This window comes from Citrus sinensis, chromosome 5 (assembly GCF_022201045.2).
Source record: "Citrus sinensis cultivar Valencia sweet orange chromosome 5, DVS_A1.0, whole genome shotgun sequence".
Taxonomy (NCBI): Eukaryota; Viridiplantae; Streptophyta; class Magnoliopsida; order Sapindales; family Rutaceae; genus Citrus; species Citrus sinensis.
This window is the reverse complement of record NC_068560.1, coordinates 7860920-7878042: the sequence shown is the minus strand read 5'-3', so window position 1 is coordinate 7878042 and position 17123 is coordinate 7860920. Positions and strand designations below refer to the sequence as shown.

Here is a 17123-nt window from a genome sequence, read left to right as displayed (position 1 = left end):
TTGCGAAAGTTTTCATGTCGAGAGAATAACGATGTATTTGAATATTGTAGTATATTGAGCTGTGTTCTGTGTTCTTATTATTTTTTTTTAAAAGCAAACTCGAGTAAACGATCAATTTATTGAATATAAATTAGAAACAGAATGCAGCGTAGAGTCAAATATAAAAATTACTTCAATAGCATGAGAACCTTTCTAAATTATATTAATCCTAATTTATCAAAATATGTAAACCTAAAATATTATTATATAATAAAATTCTACTAACTAACTCGAATAAGACTTAAATCCGATATTTAGAAAAAAAGATAAATCTTGAAAGCAATAAGAAAAATATAAAACTATCTTAAACTTGCAAAACGACTAAAAAAGAAATAGAAATTTCAGCTTAATTATGAGGCCACTATGACATTGCACATTGAGATATATTCTTTTTACTGTGCGACTTTAAAATGCTATATTATATGCTCTAAACGGACACCAATAGCTCAAATTATGACCAATAAATTTCTTTATGAAACATCTTATAAGGAAATGGTATTTTCAACTTCTTTATGTAGATTTTTTTTATGCTGTTTTTAGATTGTCTGAACCGTTATTTTTTTTGTGGTTAATTTCTCTTTTGCTAAAAGTCTTTGACAATGGCCATCAAGTATATATGTCGGACTTTTCATTGCCTCATTCTGCCTGCTTTCAAACGTTGTGGACAGCCATGAGTTCTAAACCTTTTGGTTCTTATTTGTCAATTGCGAGGCGCATGACAAATTTTCTGATTTTTCATCACATTTAGAAAGAAAGAAATAAGATTACTTTTGAAGATTTTACGCCTAGCACCTCTCGCACAATTGCTTCTTACTAGTCTTTCTTATGTGCTTGGTCTTCAACTTGCCCAGATTCTGTCTCTTCTCTTTCAGATTTGAATACCGTCAAAAATCTTGGCATTAATATCTCTCGCTTCAAAGCTCTATGGCATCAGCCTATTTTCTCTTTTAATATAATTAATACATATGGTATGATCTCTGAAAAATTAATCCAGGAGCTTCAGCTTGCGGTGGGTTATTTAGAAATCATCATGGTATTTTCTTCGGTGCTTTTACTATGAGTTTGGGCCGCAATAATTCCTTTTTGGCTGAAATCATGGCCATTATTCATGCGGTTTTACAAGCCTACAATCATTTTTGGAACCACATTTGGCTGGAAAGTGAATCTATGGCTGCCATATCTAAACCATACATTATTAATAGCACCAAGATCCTCGCTTATCTAAACTTTCATCTTAGCAAATACATTACTTGGATTTAATTGAAATAAATCCACACTTCTTTTAAGTTTGGCCCCTTACTTTAATAAGTTTTATTTTGTAGTTTTCTCAAGATCATAGCTTGTCCATTTTTTGTCCTCATTTTATTTTTATTAGTCTCATTAATTTTATTGATTTCTGTTCTAGCCTACTCTAGTTTACAGTTTCTACATCAAGGCCCTAGTCTGGTTTCGCAATTGATTTGGATGGCAGCAATAGGGTGGCGAAAAAAACCCGAGCATTTTTTTTCTTAATCCCCTATTCAGGCCCTCGTACGGGGGGCGGGGCGAAGGGGTGTGTAGGGATGGGATTTGGGTTTTACTTAATTATTATTTTTGTCATATTAGAAGTCAAATTTGTGTTTCATTTGATTATCCATATCTAATTTCTATTCCATTATTTTGATGATCTGCTTTCTCCCAAAAGAAAAAAGAAAAATTGATGATCTGATTAACCAGAGAGTTCAACTGTTCAAGAAGAGAAGTTTAACTATCATTTGATGATCCATTTTCCTTATATTTATGAATTGTTACTTTAGTAGTTATGTTTGGAAGCATATAAAAGGAGACCTTAATTTTTCTTAAGTTTATTATGTGCCTTGTTTAATCTCTTATGTTATTTCATTGTTTGAAATAAATGAAAAAAGCCACACACACCCCAAGATTTGTTTAAATGGTCACATAAATCTCCTTGGTTTCATAAATAGTCACAAAAACTCCTTTTTAACTATTTTACCCTTTGATTATAGCCGTATAATACAAATATGTATAGTAAAAAAAAAAATCATGTAATACAAATAAAATATGACAATAAGTATAATTAGTAAAAAAAATAATAATGAAAATATTTTCAGTCTATCCCGATTGATTTCATTAGCACTAAAATCTATTAATCTAGAATTTGATTTCAAGATTTATACTAATATGCACATAATTAAAAAATTTTGTAAAAAAATAATTGTTAAATATAATTTATTCAATATTATTATATGTGAAATAGATTTTATTATTTTTTAAAAATAACAAATTAACAATATCGTAATAATTTATATTATTTATATATTATATTATTTTAATTTTTTATTTGTATTTGTTATAGAGGTTTACTTAGAGTAAATTTGTTGTTGTTGTAATCAAAGGATATAAAAGGAAGAAAAAAAAGGTCTGAACTTTTCCCATAAATAAATGCACAAATAATGAAAATTTGATACCACGACTTAGTGGAAGTAAAAGTATCAATTTAATTGGACAATAAGTATTCAAAAAAAATTAACAATTAAATAATTATGAGTAATAAATAAAAAATGGTGTAATAAATGAAAGAAATGTCATAGATGAACAAAACCTTTTTACTAAACTAAATTCAAGAGGCAGCTAATCCCATGATGTTAAGACTAAATCTGAATTTAGTTCATTAATTCAGTCCAATTGAAGCATGCTAAACATGAGATAAATATTTGAGTGGTACTTTTTATCCCCCCCTCTAATTAAAATCCTTATAAAGTCCCTCTTATGTGTTTACATTTTTATTTTTTATTGGAACTTCGACTAATTGAGAGAAATATATTAATTAAAAGAAAGCAAAAATAGTACAAGGTGTTTACAGTTTTAATCTCATGTAAAATGACTAAAGCAAGAGATTTTTTTTCTTTTTTAAATAAAAGAAACGAAAACCGCGGATTTTTTGTCTAAACCTTTTACTTATCATTTTCAAAACTTATTACTTGCAATTGTGTTGCAACCAATTCAAAATTCAAAATTCAGAAATGTGATAATTTGTTGGATTTGGAATTTGTTTAATTTATTGCTGTAATAAAATCATGGATGTTATTAGTGATAGTGTTATTTTAAAATTTTGTAATAGCCTAATAGGTGCTTTCAGAAGAAAAAAATTTATAACAGCAATAAATGGCTGTCAATTGTCTTACTCTAAATACTTTGTATCAAAATTTACTCTAATCTAATAACTAATTCTAACTCTCAAACAAAAACAAAACTTACGTAGTATGAAGGAATTGATTAAAAAATAAAAGTTAGAATAAAAATACACGATATTTAAAAGAAGAATCTAACAAAATGATAACAAAAATAACGATACACCTAACCGAGATTATAGTTTAATTGAAAATTTTTAATTAGCACTGTTACTTCTGCTGTGTTTATTGTTATTTTTATTATCATTGTGTCACTTTTAGGATTTCTTTTATTATTTTTCATAAAATATTACGTGGATCGTGTTATGCTTTTTCAAGGGTCCATCTGTAAAATCACTTTTTGTTTTTGTTTTTTTTTTTTTCCAATCATTGCCATTGGTTTAGTTGTTGGCTCTTAGTATTGGTTTGGTTGTTGACTCTTAGTAAGTGTTTGAACTCGACCACTTAATTAATTAAATGAAATGGAACAGCGGTCTTGTAAGGGAGCTGGCAAGCTTAGATTTTCGAACGAACAATCAACCCAGGCTCAGTAGATGATGATTTCGAATTAGTAAATCGATGTTGATGTGAAAGATCATTAATATTGTTTATTCAATGCCCACAAACTGTGGTTGGTGGGTTGTATTAATTCCACAATCTATTTTGATTTTATCTAGTTCTATGTTATTTTTTAATTTATTCAATCTTTGAGCGTATTTGGACTAAGACAGTTACAATACAGTATCAATTAGGTCTGTATGGGTGACTAGACAATTCAAAATTTCAAACACTCATTTTCAGTTTGACATTATATACTTTACTTTAAATCAGATGAAACCTTTATTTTTTTTCCACGTGTGGATATTGTTCATCGTTTATTGTGGATATTGTTCATCGTTTATGTAGCTAAGGGTGTTATGAAATTAAATTAGCTGTATATAAATAAATTAAATTTTCTTGCTATTTGACGAGTTTTAATTTTTTTTAATATACCTCGGAGGATTTTATGGGGTATGTTAACGAAAGCAATTTTTGACAATTCTATAGGGAATGCTAGTAACATCACTCAATACATTATTATCTTATGTTTTAGTGAAGTTATTAATCTTGTAAAAGAGTTTATTATTTAAGAGATGTCATTATTGAACATTTATGCATATATATATATATATATATATATATATATATATTATTTCTTACTAAAATCTAAAATTTTTTATTTGAAGTGAGGTATGTATAGAGTAATCGAGTAGATGAAGAAAGTCACATCAGTTCTTTAGATGAACCTGTTGAGATACTGCCCAGGGAGGACTGTAGTACTATTTATGCATTATTATTGAGAAAATTAAGTCAAGTCTTTGACGAAATAATATTTAATTGTTAATAGTTTTATATTTTGACTATATATGATTGATTGTTACAATTGTAGGAGTTGTTAAAATCCTTTCAAACTCATAAAAAGTATCGTCGTATTGAGGGAGCCTAATTTTACATTATAGAGGGTAGTCAAGTGTTAAACAACAATAAATAGTGAGAATAATGAAAGAATGGATAAGTGTGAAAGAACAATAAATAATTAATAAAGAAAATAATGAAAGAGTGGTCAAGTGCGAAAGAAAAATAAATAATAAATATTGAAGCACTTAATATGTGAATATGGAGATTTAATGGTATGATATGTGTACATTTTGTTATATTTAATTAATGCACATATATCATACATGCATTAAGTGAGAATACTATAATAGAAGTACTTGGCATCTCTAATGTTTAACACCATTTTGGTGTAACACCAACACCAAAAATGTACATTTTTCACACCAAATTACTATTTCATCTCCAACCCATTTACACCAAATTTTACACCAAAAAGAATATTTTTCTTTTTATTCTTTTAATTCTCAAGAATTAATTCAATTAACACAATAAATATTACTATTAATATAGATAATTAAGTAATAAGTAATTTTATATCGATTAACAAAAAAAAAGAAAATTATTAAATGTGCATTTAATTAACTAAATTAGTACATTATGAAAATTAAACATTACAAAAACGAATGCAAAGTATTCTAGTTGCAATTGGCAAACTGAGGGGATGCGTTCGACAAATTGAAAATCAAAATCCAAGCGATGCTTCCGAACAAGATATTGTAAGTTTATATTACATCTTTACTATTTTTATCTTACACTTATTTTATATATAACATACTAATTACATTATTTTATAGCTAAATCGAGCGAATGTGTTATTGACACAAGATAAGAAATACAATAAAGGGTTCAAATTTGATCATGTATGGCATATCCTTAAAGATATTGAAAATTTGGAGATGATCATAGCATTACAACACCATATTTTCGAAGGCAAAGTAGCGAATTTGTGTCATCACAATCAGATTATCCCGCTCTGGAGTCTCCAACATCAGTATCTCCCGGTCTATCATCATTTTCACTAAATATAAATGATGAGCATGTTGACGATTGTTCTACTCAATGACCCATTGGAGTAAAGAAGTCAAAAGGAAAAAAGAAAGTTGAAGATCAAAATTCACTAGTTATTGATACTATTAAAGAAGACAATCGACGACTTTATGAAATTCTTTAAAAAGACAGTGAAGATAGGCAACAAAATTATCAAATTCAAATGATACGAGCCCAAAATGAGAAAAAAAATATTGGAGATGGTCACATATCATGAAGAAAATAAAATTTTACTAAAAGATTTAAACTCGATAAGTGATCCGAGCTTACGTCAATATTTCCAAATGAACAAATTAAGATTTTGTAGAGAATATCTCAGCAAGGCCAAGCATCTCAAAATACTTCCAATAATATTGGCCAATATTTTGATGATATTGGAGGATCTAATAATGATCTCCCAGCTTATTAAATAATTGTTCTAATTTATGCTAGTAGTAGTAGCTTTTTTAATTTGTGTTAATTTAATTTTGTATTTTTAATTTTGTAATATGTAATTTAGTAATTAATGTTATTGGCATTTTATTGTTATTATTAATTTTTGTGTTGAATATTTTTTATTTAAAATATTAGTATAATATTCAAAAATTAAAAAATGAAATAAAAATAATAACAAAAATAATAATAATAATAACTTAAAATATTATATAAAATATGACATATATGTAAATAAGAAAAAGTAATAAGGATATTTGAGACTTTATTTTCCTAGCACCAAATGAATAGTGTTGCACCATATTTGGTGCAATACTATTCATAACACCATTTTGGTGTTACATTGGAGAAGCATTTTACACCAAAAATGGTGTGAAAGGTAGTTGGTGTTAATTTTGGTGTCACATTGGAGATGATCTAAAATCTCTTGTGAAGAAGATCTTTTCCTAGCAATCATATTTAAGTAATATTTTAGTCGTTGATACTTTAATTTCTAAAATAAGTTTTTGATGAACTCGGTCACTCACATATGAATCCTTCTCATACTTCAAAAATGGCTTTCCTAACAATGGATTCATAAATATTTTCATAATCAATGTTAATTTAATTTAATTTTTCTATTCCATGTGCTCTTAAAATTAATAGAATATAAACAAAAAATAATGGGTTTGAATATTTCCAATTAAGATTCAAACAATTAATCAAGTAGCCCCTTCTCACGGCCAATAAATTGTGTAAGATAAATAATATAAATTTCACAGCCAATAAATTTTGTGAGATATCATGTCTCAAATATATCATGTTAGTTTAATTGAAGCTCCTCGATGGTCACGAAAGACACCATTAGTAGCAAATATAGGTATTTTGATATTCTTACCTTAAAAGATTAAAATAATTAAAATTAAACTTATGATAAAGTAACGTTAGTAGTTAAATATAACAAAAAAATGATAAAAGAATTAAGATAAAAATAATATGAAATTTTGGTAATTATTTTCTTAAAAAAATTGGGTGGGTTTATAAAAATGATAAGGTAAAAAACATAATGCTCACCCTTCCTTCAAAGTTTTTTAGGGCCGAGGGTCCCATAGTTCGGCCCCTGGGTACATAATTATTTGCTAAAATTATTATTATTTTTTCAAAAGCCACAAGGGTGGCAAAGTCATAATTGAGGCCTCCTCTAAGATTTGAAATCCGATGTCTAGTCAAAGAAGAAAAGTCCTTGTAACTACTAAAATTAACTACTATTACTAATATGGATTATTAAGAATAAAATAATATTGCGTCCGGTTACCGGCACATATTGATAGCAAATTGATTATTATTGGAGAAGCTTAATGAATATATTCATCTACAAATAGGTTTAATTGAGAGATAATATTGCATAACTGCGCTTGTTGGCGTTCATTCACAATCCTCCTAGGGAAATAAACAATTCACATAAAAAACAAAAACAGTCATTAATCCTTCCACCCCTCCGCATATCCATGGCCTCATCAAATCACTTTACGAACTCCATTATTGCTTTCAAACACCATTCAATGATCCCATTTGTTCCCAATTCCCATTTATCAATATCAGCACCGTTGAGGCGGCAACCCAAAAAACTGATGATTATTAATTCACAAAAGAACCACCCTTTACCCAAGTTATTCCAAATTGATGAATACAAGCCCATGAAAGCAAAACAAATAAACAAGGCTCTAGATGAAGCAGTTCCACTGCGACATCCTGCTGTTCTTCATGAAGCAATGAGATACTCTATGATACCTGGTGGTAAATATTTTTTGTCAATATTATGCAATGCTTCATGTGAATTGGTTGGGGGAAGTGAGTCAGTAGCGATGTCTCTGGCTTGTGCTATAGAGATGCTCTCCGTAATGGGTATGATTCAAGATGACCTGCCTTGCCTTGACAACGATGATTTTCGACGAGGCAAGCCTTCAAACCACAAGGTTTTCGGTGAAGCAACCACACTTCTTGCTTGTCAAGCTCTATTCTGCCTTGCCATTGAGCAAATTGCCATGATCAAGGCAAAAAACGTTTCGCCCGACCGTATTCTTCGAGCCATTGTTGAGATAACCTCAGCATTTGGTTCACAGGGACTTGCTGCAGGGCAGATAATGGACATGACCAGTGAAGGCAAAGAAGTAAGTTTGAGTGAATTGGACTTCATTCATAGATACAAAGCTGGGAAATCTGTAGAGGCAAGCATAGTTATTGGAGTCATAATAGGAGGAGGAAATGAAGAAGAGATAGGAAGAATGAGAAATTTTGGAAAATGTGTGGGGATGGCATATCAATTGTGGAATGATATTGTAGATGTGATTGGATCGCCAGACACGAGGGAAAAAACTGGCAGGGATATGCTGCGGGATAAGGCAACGTATCCAAAGTTTTTGGGTATCGATGGGTCCAAGAAGCAAGCCAAGGAGCTGATAGCTGAAGCAAAACAAGAGCTTGCTTACTTTGATCCTACAAGGGCTGCCCCGCTAGACCATCTGATTAACTTCATCGTTTCTTTTGATAATATTAATTAGTTTTCATGGTTGTTTTGTTATAATTATCGTTACTATTTTGCCCTTAAAAACATCGGTTGTAATAATATTGTCTGAATTTAATAAAATATGTTTATTGACTATGATATTTTATTTAATAAAATATGAGTCTATCTTATTTTTTCTTTAAAATTTAAATTTAATTGTATTTGGTCTCTAATTTTCGTATTGCATTTAGAAGTTATGAGGTTGAATTCTCGAATTACAATAAAAAAATTATAAAGTGTTGTTGATGAGATATGAGTTGAGTGTTCCCTTGATCATAACTGGCTCCGAAGCTATTGTATCATCTTTAGCTTCGTAATCAGCAGGATTTTCAGTTGACATTAGTAACAATTTCTTTTAAACTTGAGACTTCTGAACTTATATCATTTTTATTAGGGCAATTGAAGAGGTAAATAATTACATTGTATTATTTTTTTTAGTTTAATTAATGTATATTTAGTGGATTAATTCTTATTCGATTGATTAGATTTGAAAATATTTTACAATGAATTTTTAGTTAATCGAATGCATGTTCATTGAATTATAAATGCACTCTATAAATTAATTGTTAAATTATTTATCAATTGAAACACAATTTTGTAAAAGAAAGAAGGAAAGCAAATAAAAGATACAACTAGTGTCTAGAGATCACTTTTATTCATTTTCAAGTATATGCACATAAGGAGATGAGCCTTCTTTCTATAGTCTCATTACTACACAAATAAAATAAATGATTAATAAATAGATACATCATTAGTTATAAATTCTTATAGTTTTAAAATATATATTACTTTTCACGGGTTTGACCAAATCTCGACTGGGGAAGAAAATTATTAAAAAATAAAAATGAAAAAAAATTAGCAGCCAACAATTCTAAACTTACCCTGATATAAAAATTAATAAAGAAGGAAAATAAAGAAGTTTGTTTAAGATGGGGACCATAAGAGGACAATAAATTGCTATAATTTTTTATCTTCCTCCAAGTCGAAAGCCTATTGCTTTGTTGAATTTTAGAGTTCATTTATTTAATTATTTTTAAAAATAGAGTGGTGGGTAAACTTTAAATTAATTTTTTAACTTAATTTTTTTAACACTTGAATTAGAATAATCAACCAAATAAAATTACTTATGCTACAAGAAAAAACACCCACTATTGCAGTTGTCACCTGGCTTTTCTCAAGATGCGTGTGGCAACCCGCGTGATGGCGCTAAGACCCTACTTAGCCAGCCAACTCAAAACCTAACAGAAGCGATTTTATAAGGAAGCGTGTCAATACTCGCACAAAGGAAGTTATACAAGAACGTAATCTCGCCAACACAAAGAACAACCACGCACACAACACTGAACATAACTATAGATTTTTACGGAGGCACCAACCTCCAACTTTTCTATTCTGCAACAAGAAAAGCTTTACAAGATAATTGGGTAAAAGCTTGTTTAGTCCCTATATTATGAGGTTAGTGTCCATTTAGTCCCTGTATTTTTAAAAACACCTCAAAACGTCCCTGCTACTAAATATTGACACTTATGCCATTATTTTTTATTATTTTTAACTTTTTTTTACAATATTATATTTTTACAATAATGTTTCTTTTTTGGATATTAATAAAAAATTAAATTATCAAATTAAACTCAAAAATAAAATAAAAACAAAAAAGGTATATTTTAATTTTTGTGGAAGCTCACGTATGTCTAAAAAATTAATATCGTAAAAAATTACATTATCAATTTTTTTAAAAAAATTAATATTTTAACTCAAGAGTGTGTTCCACAAAAATTAATATATATTTTTTATTTTATTTTATTTTTTGGTGTTAAACTGGTAATTTATTTCTTTTTAATAATGTCTAAAAAAATTATTATAATAGGGTTATTTTTTTTCTTTTTAATAATGTCTAAAAAATTATTATAATAGGACAATATTATAAAAATAAGTTAAAAGGAACAAAAGATAATGGCAAAAGTGTCAATAATTTAATGGTAGGGATGGTTTGAGGTATTTTTAAAAATATAGGAACTAAACGGATACTAACTTCAAAATATAAGGACTAAACGAGCTTTTACCCCAAGATAATTCAAGTAATGTATGCACAAGACACAAATGCTCAATCAAAAACCCATGCCCCCCACATACACCCTATCACTATCTATATACATGGGTTTGCAAGTGACACCCCCACTCGCTAAGGTTAGGTGGCGCGACACCCACACGCCACCTCAAATCCCTCTCCAAGATTTCGGCCTCCACTAAGCATGTTCAAGGAAGTTCATCACCACTCCCCCAAGGAACAAGGCAACTGTTGCCCATGTCTAGAGATAAGGAAGTTGTGGGGCGTAACTGCCGCTGTCCACTCTCCATGTTTTCCCCATTTCTAGTGTTCCAAGGCCATGTCTCCCACTCATGCTTGATTTTCGTCTACCTCTTGGAGAATTTTGGCCAACCATGCTCCACGTCCCCCAGCCACTGCCTGCTCACAGTCCGCACACAACGCCTCTCATTTTTGCATGATCCAGCCCCCATGTGCATGCCTCAAATCGCTGCACATCGGCGTGCACTTGAGCCCGCCACTAAGCCACATCTCACAACTAACTTGCGCGTTGTTGAACACCACGCTCGCGCGCTCATTCCTGCTCGCTTGCTGCTAAGCCTCACGCCCACAACGCCACAGTCTTGCGAGTTGTTGTGTACGCCACCTTCGCATACTGTTGTGCGCGCTGCCCAGTATTGCTTGTGCCCATGCCGCAGCGTGCACTCTACTGCCATGCCCCAGCCAACGCGCCAGTCCTGCCTTGTTTCCGTGCTCACTACAAGCATGCCCACTTACTGCCATGGCTCGGCACAAGGCCCCCAAGCGAAGCTACGGCAGTTGGCCCCCATGGCTCACGGTGGTGACAACAGTCCTCTATGTGACGATTTTTGGTTTGAAGATCTACAACGATAGACGCATAAAAACTTGAAAAAGTCCGGAGGACATGTAGCGAACTTTGATGACTAGAAAATGACCATTTGGAGTTTCGCCTCTGGTCATACCATGCGATGTCTGAGGTGTTATGTGTGATCGTGTTAAACGCCAAATTATTATAAGTTGATACAATGGCAATATTCTGCTCTATCTACCAACCAAGACTAATAAATTATACATAAAGAATGTTACTCTCGTAAATTGATCGAATTAGATAGCTATATCTAAGAATTTGTAGAAAAATATGTTCTTCCAAATATGGGTGTTAACGAGATCGAATATAGAGCATCTGACAAATGAACAAGTTGGAGGACCTCGACAAGGAGGGAAAAATTTTGTGAGGAGGGAACTAAAAAATATTCAAAATGAAATACAAGTAACGCAACCCAAGAGGGGGGGTGAATTGGGTTTTTAAAAATAAAGCAATACGATACGCACAATAAATCAATCTAACGCCTTAATGAAATAGAGAATAATAAATTCAAGCAAGCGTAAAATTAAAAGAGCAAGGGAAGAGAAAAACAAACACGCGGATTTTTACGTGGTTCGGCAATCCCCGCCTACGTCCACGCCTCTAAGCCAACCGAGCTCGAGGATTTCACTATCCAAGCCTCCCATGGCTTCAAATGTTTACAATTGACTTCCAAGGTGTCAATGAACCTTTACAACCAAGAGATTATCTCCCCAATCTCTTCACCCCAATTGTTTCCCACACTTACACACTCACAATTTGATAAGAAATGAAAATTACAACAAAAACTCTTTTTAAGAGTGGATATGCAACTAATAGCTCAACAATGATTTAATCAATGATGATTTGCATTTTGGAAGCTCAATATATGTTATATGATCTTATATTTTCGTGCATTCCTTCTTAAAATGAAGTTTGAGTTGAGTTTTTATAGTGAAAGTCCAAAAATTAGCCGTTATAGGTAAATTCCAGTGCTCAAGTGGTTAGCCGCTCAGGAAAAATGATATTACCGTTATTTTTGAATTTGCTACAGTAACACTGTTCACTAAAATTATACTTTGACCCAAAACTTTCTATAATTATACTATAGCCCAAAACGTCATAAAATTTTTTAAATAGGTCCAATTTCAGAACTTCCTAAGATAGTTGTCTTTCCCAAACTTTTTGAAATTATGATATGGCCCCAAAGATTTTATTATTTCGCACAAATGTCCTTTTCAACATAATACCCATATTTTTCAAAGTTCTCAAAATCTTTCACCTTAGTCCAAAATATTCATAAATTATAGTATGGCCCAAAACATTTAAAATGTTTGTAAAAAACGTCCAACTCTGAAATTTTAATACTTATTAAAATCAAAGATTTCAAATCTTAGCATTTAAGTCCAAATTACTTAAATCCACAAAATACTTTTCTTTAAAAATAAAGCCTTTTAGTTTATGAAAAATATTTAATTAAATTAATCTCTTGAGCTTCTCAAATGCTAAATCATGCATCAATTAAATCATACCGGCTTTACAAGAATTTTTCGCACTAATTTGTTCGTTGAGCTCCAAACTATATTCTTGATGTTGTCGTTGTCCTTTGAGTGTCTTCAATCTTGATTTCACTTGATTCACTTGCATAAATATTATCCTTCAAAAACTAGTGAAAATGTGAAGTACAATATTTATTATTTTTACTTAAGACACATATTTGTTATCATCAAAATTACATTATGTGTAGCCTTTTAGGCTAACAATCTCCCCCTTTTTGATGATGACAAACATCTCATGTATTTTGGCATTAAACTCCCCCTCAATACATGGCATACATGACTTCAACTTATAAATCAAATTCAAAAAAAAAAAAAAAAACTCTCCCTGAATATTTGATTTAGATAATTCGAAAGCTCCCCCTTAATATTTCAAAAACATGCATAAATACTTGAAATACAAAATATGTATTACATGTCTTGATATTCAAAATTCAAAATACATGACTTCTCCCCCTTCATCATCAAAATTACTAGAGATGTATGCTAAGACCGAAAAATTTAACCAAAATGACATTATCAAAAACTTAGCATATTTATTTCCCGCTTTAAAAAATAGATATATGCGATTTGAAACAAGATTACCAAAAATAATTCAAAGAAGATATTACCAATTTTGGGCGAGCAAAAATTTCGGCAGAGTTTCCCCTTAAAAACGAACAAATCCTCAAATACACTATGTGGTTAAAAATACTTCCATATAAGGTTTAACAAGTATAACAAACCAACAACTCCACCAAGTTATCAAGCAACACATAAGAATTAAGCAAATAATTAATCAATCCGAAAACATCATCCAAATATAACATATCCGAAGATTAAATAACAAGCATCCTTAATCCACAAATTAAAAATAACATATCCAAATAGCAAACGACAAGATATCATCCGCAAATGAAAAACAACAATGCATGAATAAATGTAGTGCAGAGTGACAAATAACAAAATAAAATAAAATAGAGTGCTAAGGAGATGGTGGATGTGATGAAGAGGATGGTGGTGGAAATCCAAGAGCTGCAAAAAGTTGCTGCTGGCCATCAAGAAGCTGCTGTTGTTGAGCAAAGAGACGCTCTTGCTCGGAAATGGACTGAAGGTGAAAAGCTTCAAGCATAGACTGAAGTTTGTCTTGCCACTTAGAAAGTGAATCCACTTTAGTTAACAGCTGCTGCAACGGATCCTCAGAGTCAGCTGAAGTAGAGTGGGAAGGGCCCTCGGAAGGTGGAGGATGTGAGAGATATGGAGCACTAAGATCACGAAGCAAGTGTGGGGGACGAACATTGTTAAAGAAACGATGATCTGAAGGAGCAAGTTCCGTAACCTTTTTGGTTGTTTGATCTTTATGCCAGCTATCATCCCTCCAATAAAAACCCAGATTAGCGATTGAATCATTGCCTAATTCCCTCGAATTCAAGGAGATTGACTCGGTTATAGGGACATAGAAATACTCTAGAATTCGGGTAATAATACTAGCATATGGAAGGGATCTTTTGGCTAAATTGGGAGTACTAAGCATATGATTAAGAATAATATACCCAATATTTAGCACCCTTTCCTCTAGAATGCAGTCCAAAATAGCTACATCTAAACGACTAACTTCATCCACATGACCGACCCTAGGAGTAATCACATGATGAAGAACATAATGAAGGATTCGAGTTTGAAGAGGTAAGGCTTGAGATTTCAAAGGTGAGTTACAGAACGCAGTGGACAAATCACGTCGTCGACAAATTTTTTGAACGGCATTTTCAAGGGAGAACCAAGGTTGTTTGATTTTGGCTTTAGCACTATATATTTCCAATCCCTCATTTGGAGTGCCAAGGATAGAATTTAGCAAAGCAACATCAAATTCAATGTGAATTCTCCCAACATTAGTAACAATTCTATTTGACACTTTCGTATCCATATTCGAATAGAAAACCTTGACTAAATTTTCATAGTAAGGATCATTAACGACCAACACATTCTTCCATCCCATAGCAATAAGTAAATCTTTAAGAGATTTATCACAAATTTCTAAATTCTTCATATTATTGAGATTGACAAAATAAGGAGTAATTACCGTCCTTGGCTTGAAATGGTTGAGAAAACGTTTCCGAAGTTGGAGTCGAGGAAAATGAATCAACATAAAGTCCCAATAATCTCCATGGTCATCCTTACGCTTCTTGGCCATGTGTTTTCCCTTGGACTTGTCACCACCTGCCATTGTTGAAAAAAAAAAATAGCTTAAAGATGCAATTTCGGGTTTAACAAAAATTGGGTGAAATGGAATTGTTTGAGGCAAGAAAATTAATCCTAGAGATGAATGAAGCTAATTTAAGATGTAGAGTGAATTAAAAATGGGCAAAAGGAAGCTTGAAAATGAAGAGAGAGAAACGGGTAGAGTGAGAATTTTTGATTTTGGGTTTTATGTGGAGAGTTGATGAAATGTTGTTTTGAGAGTGAAAATTGAAGGAGGAATGGATGAATAATGAGTTGGATGATTGATTTTAACAAGAAAATGAGTGAAAGATGAAGAAATTTGAGAAAGAAAATGAAGCACATTATTCACGCGTGAATGGAATGAGGATGGAATGATGAAGAACAAGTGAAGAAATCATGATGGAGAAGTGTTTAATGAAGATGAAATGCATGGGTATTAGTTTGAATGGTTGATTTGGGCAAAACAAATGGTTGAGAAATGAAGAGAAATTGATTGGAAATGGAAGAGAGTGGCTCACGGTTTTGAGAGAGAAAGAGGAACATGTGCAGAAAATTAACGAAGGAAGAAGAAGAAGCAAAAAAAATATGCCCAACCCGTGACCAAGCGGCTAGCAGCCTGGTTGTTGTCCAGCTGCACTCAAGTTGATTTCCGGCTAAGTTTGATCAATTCCGTGACCATTTTGTGATCCCGAAACATCTCAAGAGCCAATTTAATGCATGATTCATGATTTTAAACATCCAAAAGATAATTAATTCAAACAAATAATCCATCCAACAAGCATACAATCATGAAGCCCATAAGCATTCAAAAATTAATAAATCAAACATCACATATATCTAACATGCTCAAACACTTCATAAACATTAACAATCATCAAGCAACCAATTTAAATAGATTCAATAACATAAATAGATATGTTAATGCGAAAATTTCATCATCCCAAGTTCATGCCGAATTTTTGAAAATTGTTCTTCGCAAAGGGGTTTTGTAAAAATATCAACAAGTTGTTTTTCCGTAGATATAAATTCTAATGCAATATCACCTTTTTGAACATGATCTCTCAAGAAATGATGCCTAATCTCTATATGTTTGGTTCTAGAATGCTGAATGGGGTTCTTTGAAAGATTTATGGCGCTAGTATTATCACACTTGATAGGAATTTGTTCAAGATTAATACCATAGTCTCTAAGTGTTTGTTTCATCCAAAGTGCTTGTGCACAAAAACTACATGCGGCAATATATTCCGCTTCAGTAGTTGAGAGTGCCACCAAATTTTGTTTCTTACTAAACCATGAAACAAGTGAATGACCAAGAAAATAGCAAGTTCCTCTAGTACTTTTCCTATCGACCTTGTGACCGGCAAAATCGGCATCCGAATAACAAGTTAAATCTAGATGAGTTCCTCTAGGATACCAAAGGTCAATATCTATGGTTCCACTCAAATAACGAAAAATTCTTTTAACAGCAAGCAAATGAGATTCCTTAGGACATGATTGAAATCTTGCACACAAACATACACTAAACATGATATCGGGTCTACTTGCAGTTAAGTAAAGTAAGAATCCGATCATACCTCGATATTTTTTAATATCAACCTCTTTACCTTTTTCATCTTTATCAAGCTTGATTGTTGTACTCATTAGAGTATTCTTGGTATTTGATTCCTCAATACCAAATCTCTTGAGCAAGTCTTTGACGTACTTAGCTTGGTTGATGAAGATCCCCTCATTGTTTTGTTTGATTTGAAGTCCAAGAAAATACTTCAATTCTCCCATCATGCTCATC

The 17123-nt window shown here is 31.7% G+C and overlaps 1 protein-coding gene across 1 annotated transcript; it reads left to right on the top strand.

The window, feature by feature from the left end:
- Positions 1-7801: 7801 nt before the first annotated feature.
- On the top strand, positions 7802-8665 carry LOC107175217 (geranylgeranyl pyrophosphate synthase, chloroplastic-like). Its single transcript, XM_015526587.2, has one exon. It carries the CDS (start codon positions 7802-7804, stop codon positions 8663-8665), a length of 864 nt encoding a protein of 287 aa, XP_015382073.2.
- The last annotated feature ends 8458 nt before the right edge of the window (positions 8666-17123 follow it).

Excerpts from the sequence above, each read along its gene's own strand:
- LOC107175217 (XM_015526587.2), top strand. The coding sequence starts at position 7,802 with ATGAAAGCAAAACAAATAAACAAGGCTCTAGATGAAGCAGTTCCACTG.